This window comes from Otolemur garnettii, unplaced genomic scaffold (genome assembly GCF_000181295.1).
Source record: "Otolemur garnettii isolate 467f Iridium unplaced genomic scaffold, OtoGar3 scaffold00105, whole genome shotgun sequence".
In the NCBI taxonomy this organism is placed as follows: domain Eukaryota; kingdom Metazoa; phylum Chordata; class Mammalia; order Primates; family Galagidae; genus Otolemur; species Otolemur garnettii.
In genome coordinates, this window is record NW_003852500.1 from 4,166,686 (window position 1) to 4,170,362 (window position 3,677).

Sequence of the window (3,677 nt, forward strand, 5' to 3'; positions counted from 1 at the left end):
AATGCTGCAACTGAACGTGTTTTTTCCTACAGTAAATAAAGTGTGCACATCAGAAAAATCACAATTAAGTGTTGAGACTTTGAAAGCCATTTTATGTGTGAAATATAATTTAACAAATTCTTGTGAAAAATTTCATGACCTTTTAAACAACGACAGCAATCTACTAAAAAAAATCACTCGAATGAGAAATATGCCAAAGAATAAAATAATACTATACATAATTTTTTAAATGTATTATATTTGTAAATTGTACTTATGTTGAAATTTAAAAAAATATATTACAATACTATTTTTGCGTTCTATGAAAATTTTTGTTGCTCCATATAGACCAAATTTTTAATTAAGATCTCCACCCCCACCCCCACCTCCGGTCAATGGTGTCCCGCTTTACCAATGTTAAAATCTGGTCACCTTACACTAGCAGAGAAACCTCATCTGGCTTCCTGCCCTTCTCCCTGACCAAAATTCTTTCCACAGGTATCTCAGGTGATATCACACAGCCTCAACTGCCCCCAACGTGTGTCCCTGGTCATTTGGAGTGCACCTGTTCCTTCCAAATGACCTGCCCCCATTTCAACAAACTGAAGCTCTATTCTCCTAACTGCTTAGGCCAATGACCCTGGCTGGCCACCTAGACTCCTGGTGTTTGCCCTTCCAACCTCAGCTCTGTGGTGAGTTTCACAGATTCCACCTTCAGCCTTTTTCACCACCTCTGCATGCCCTGGTCTAAATGCCTTAAGTCTGAGCTTCCTCCAGGTCCCCTGCTCTCTCTAGGCCCCTACCTCACAGCTATCCTTCACCAGAGTGACCACATCTTCTGCCCAAACCTCTGCCATGAGTCCCTGAGGACCTTCCCAAGCAATTCTCTTGCCACAGCCTCCTACGTAGCTGGGACTACAGGCGCCTGCCACAAAGTCTGGCCATTTTTTGTTGCAGTTGTCATTGTTGTTTAGCTGGCCTAGGCCAGATATAAACTCGCCACCCTTGGTAAATGTGGCTGGCACTATAACTACTGTGCTACAGGTGCTGAGCTAAGGGGGTTGATTTCTGTCTAGTCCTTATGTGGCCTAAGCCCTTGTTCCCCCAATTCCACTCTTGTCACAAGTGCCTCTTGCTTTCCTGGGCCTCTGCCCAGGCCTTGCTCTCCCAAGATCTCCACATAGCTCCTCCTCCCCTCTTCCAGGCCTAGGCCAGTATCACCTGCCAGAGAGACCTTCCCTGGCCTCAGCAACATCTCTACCAACTTCTTCCCCCTGCCCTTGACCTCCTTTTCCTTGCCCACAGCACCCCTACTGAGTCACCTTTTTCTCTGTCTCTGTGAGTCCAGCTCATTGCTGCCTCCTGGTGGGCAGTTAGGACCTGGCACATAGGAAGTGCTGACCAATGAATGAACACACGCCATTCTCTGCTTACTAGCAGAGTAGTACACTCTCTTAACCACAACTACAGTCCCCTAGACTTGAACTTCTTAATAACTAAGACATTAACTTGTTTATTTCTTGAACCCCATTGCATACATCAGGCCTCAATTATCTTTTCAATGGACTAATCACCACCCTCTTAGGTTTTGGACAAAAGCCAAAGATTTTTTTTTTTTTTCGGAGACAATCTCACTTTTGCCCTGGGTAGAGTACTGTGATGTCATCATTGCTCACAGCAACCTCAAATTCTTCACTCATTCTTGATCTTAGCCAAAAGGTTGAGAAGCATCAAATTCTTGGGTTTGAGCAATCCTCTTGCCTCAGTCTCCCAAGGAGCTGGGACTACAGGCACCCTCCACAATGCCTAGCTAATTTTTCTATTTTCAGTAGAGACGGGTTCTCAGTCTTGCTGTGGCTGGTCTTCAACTCCTGAGCTCAAGCAATCCACCTGCTTTGGCCTCCCAAGAGTGCTAGGATTATAGCCATAAGCCACTGGACCCAGCCTAACACCAAGTAATTTTTTAAAATCCCCTAAGGGAAAAATCTCTGCTTGTTGTGTTTTCTACATTAACACCTCATTCTGAAATACAAGTATAACTTAACCACAAGCTGCAGCATCCTTTAAAACTCAAAAAAATTCTAACCAACTATACCTTGAAAGCTTACAAATAATTAAACTCACCTTCTTTTTGGACATTGGACGACCCCGAGGTCTGTCATAGGCAATTCGAACTGGTTCATGGACTGGAAGACAAAAGAAAGGTATACATACATATACATACTTTCCCAGATTAGTCTGAGAGACTAAAGGTGCTGCAGAGTTGTGGCTAATAGTCTGTCTCATGACAGAAGGTACTCTATGCTCTGTATAGCAGCCCTGGGCCCCAGCTCCTCAGGAATGGCTGTGACCCATGGAGTGAGCACAGAGGCTAGATATGTCCAGAGTAAGTAGTTTAGACCACAGAGAAGGGCTCACTAAGGGGTGTCTTGCTTTGGGAAAGTCCATCCAAACCTAAAACTCACCACACTCATGAGAAAAGACCCATGAATTAATTTCCATGACCACAGGAACGTATTTTGTTTCACCAAATAAACTATTTGCAATGTCATGCCCTCCTAGTTGATCTGTGACTAATTCACTGGTAAAAAATTAAAGTTCACCAGTTCTCACTGCAGCCTCAAACTCCTGGGCTCAAGCAATCTTCCTGCCTTAGCCCCCTGATTAGCTGGGACTACAGGTACACACCACAGTGCCCGGCTAATTTTTCTAATTTTTGTAGAGATGTGGTCTTGCTAAGTTGTTGAGGCTAGTAAGCTTTTTTTGTAGAAAATAATCATTGGCCAGGCGCAGTGGCTCATGCCAGTAATCCTAGCACTCTGGGAGATGAGGTGGGTGGACTGCCTGAGCTCATGGGTTTTAGACCAACCTGAGGCAGATTAAGACCCCCATCTCTAAAAATAGCTGAGCTTTCTGGTGGGCACCTGCAGTCCCAGCTACTGAGTCCCAGGAGGCTGAGGCAAGAGAATCTCTTGAACCCAAGAATTTGAAGTTGCTATGACCTATGCCGCAACAGTACTCTATCGAGGGTGACAAAGTGACATTGTCTCAAAAACGAAACAAACCAACCCCCCCCCCAAATCACGTTTCTACAGAGCAATAAATCCTATTATTTTAATTTTTAATTTTTTTTTTTTGATGAAGGTGGAGATCAGTAGGTCTGGTTTTGTCTCATTGATGACCCAAAGAATTAACAGCTTTCAACATAGAAATAAACAACCCCACTTTCCCCCTAAGAAGGACATAAGTAACAAGCACTCATAAGTAAAACTTATGGCAGAATAGTTAGCAATTCACTGGCAGCACCTGTAGCTGGTGTTAGGTAGGATGCCAGCCACATACACTGGGGCTGGCAGGTTTAAACCCAGCTTGGGTCAGCTAAAACAATGACAACTGCAACAAGAAAAAAATAAAGGTGTTCTGCTGGGCACATGTAGTCCCAGCTATTTGGGAGGCTGAGACAAGAAAATTGCTTAAGTCCAAGAGTCTGAAGTTGCTATGAGCTGTTACGCCACAGCACTCTACCCAGGGCCACAGCTTGACACTCTGTCTTTAAAAAAAATAAATATCAGCTACTGGGGAGGCTGAGACAACGGAAGCACCTAAGGCCAGGAGTTGGAGGTTGCTGTGAGCTGGGTGACACCACAGCACTCTACCATGGGCAATAAAGTGAAACTCTGTCTCTATAAAAAAAAAAA

The 3,677-nt window shown here is 44.2% G+C and overlaps 1 protein-coding gene across 3 annotated transcripts in view; it reads right to left on the bottom strand.

Annotated features, from left to right (window-relative positions):
- SUGP2 (SURP and G-patch domain containing 2) overlaps positions 1-3,677 on the bottom strand; it is a 46,249-nt gene that overhangs the window by 8,702 nt on the left and 33,870 nt on the right. For all 3 annotated transcript variants that reach the window (XR_002774976.1, XM_003796587.1, XM_023517149.1), the window contains exon 8: positions 2,104-2,165. Coding sequence is in view for 2 of the 3 variants with exons in the window: in XM_003796587.1 (XP_003796635.1) it covers positions 2,104-2,165 (62 nt within the window). In the remaining variant the exon portion in view is untranslated. The remainder of the gene's footprint in view (positions 1-2,103; positions 2,166-3,677) is intronic.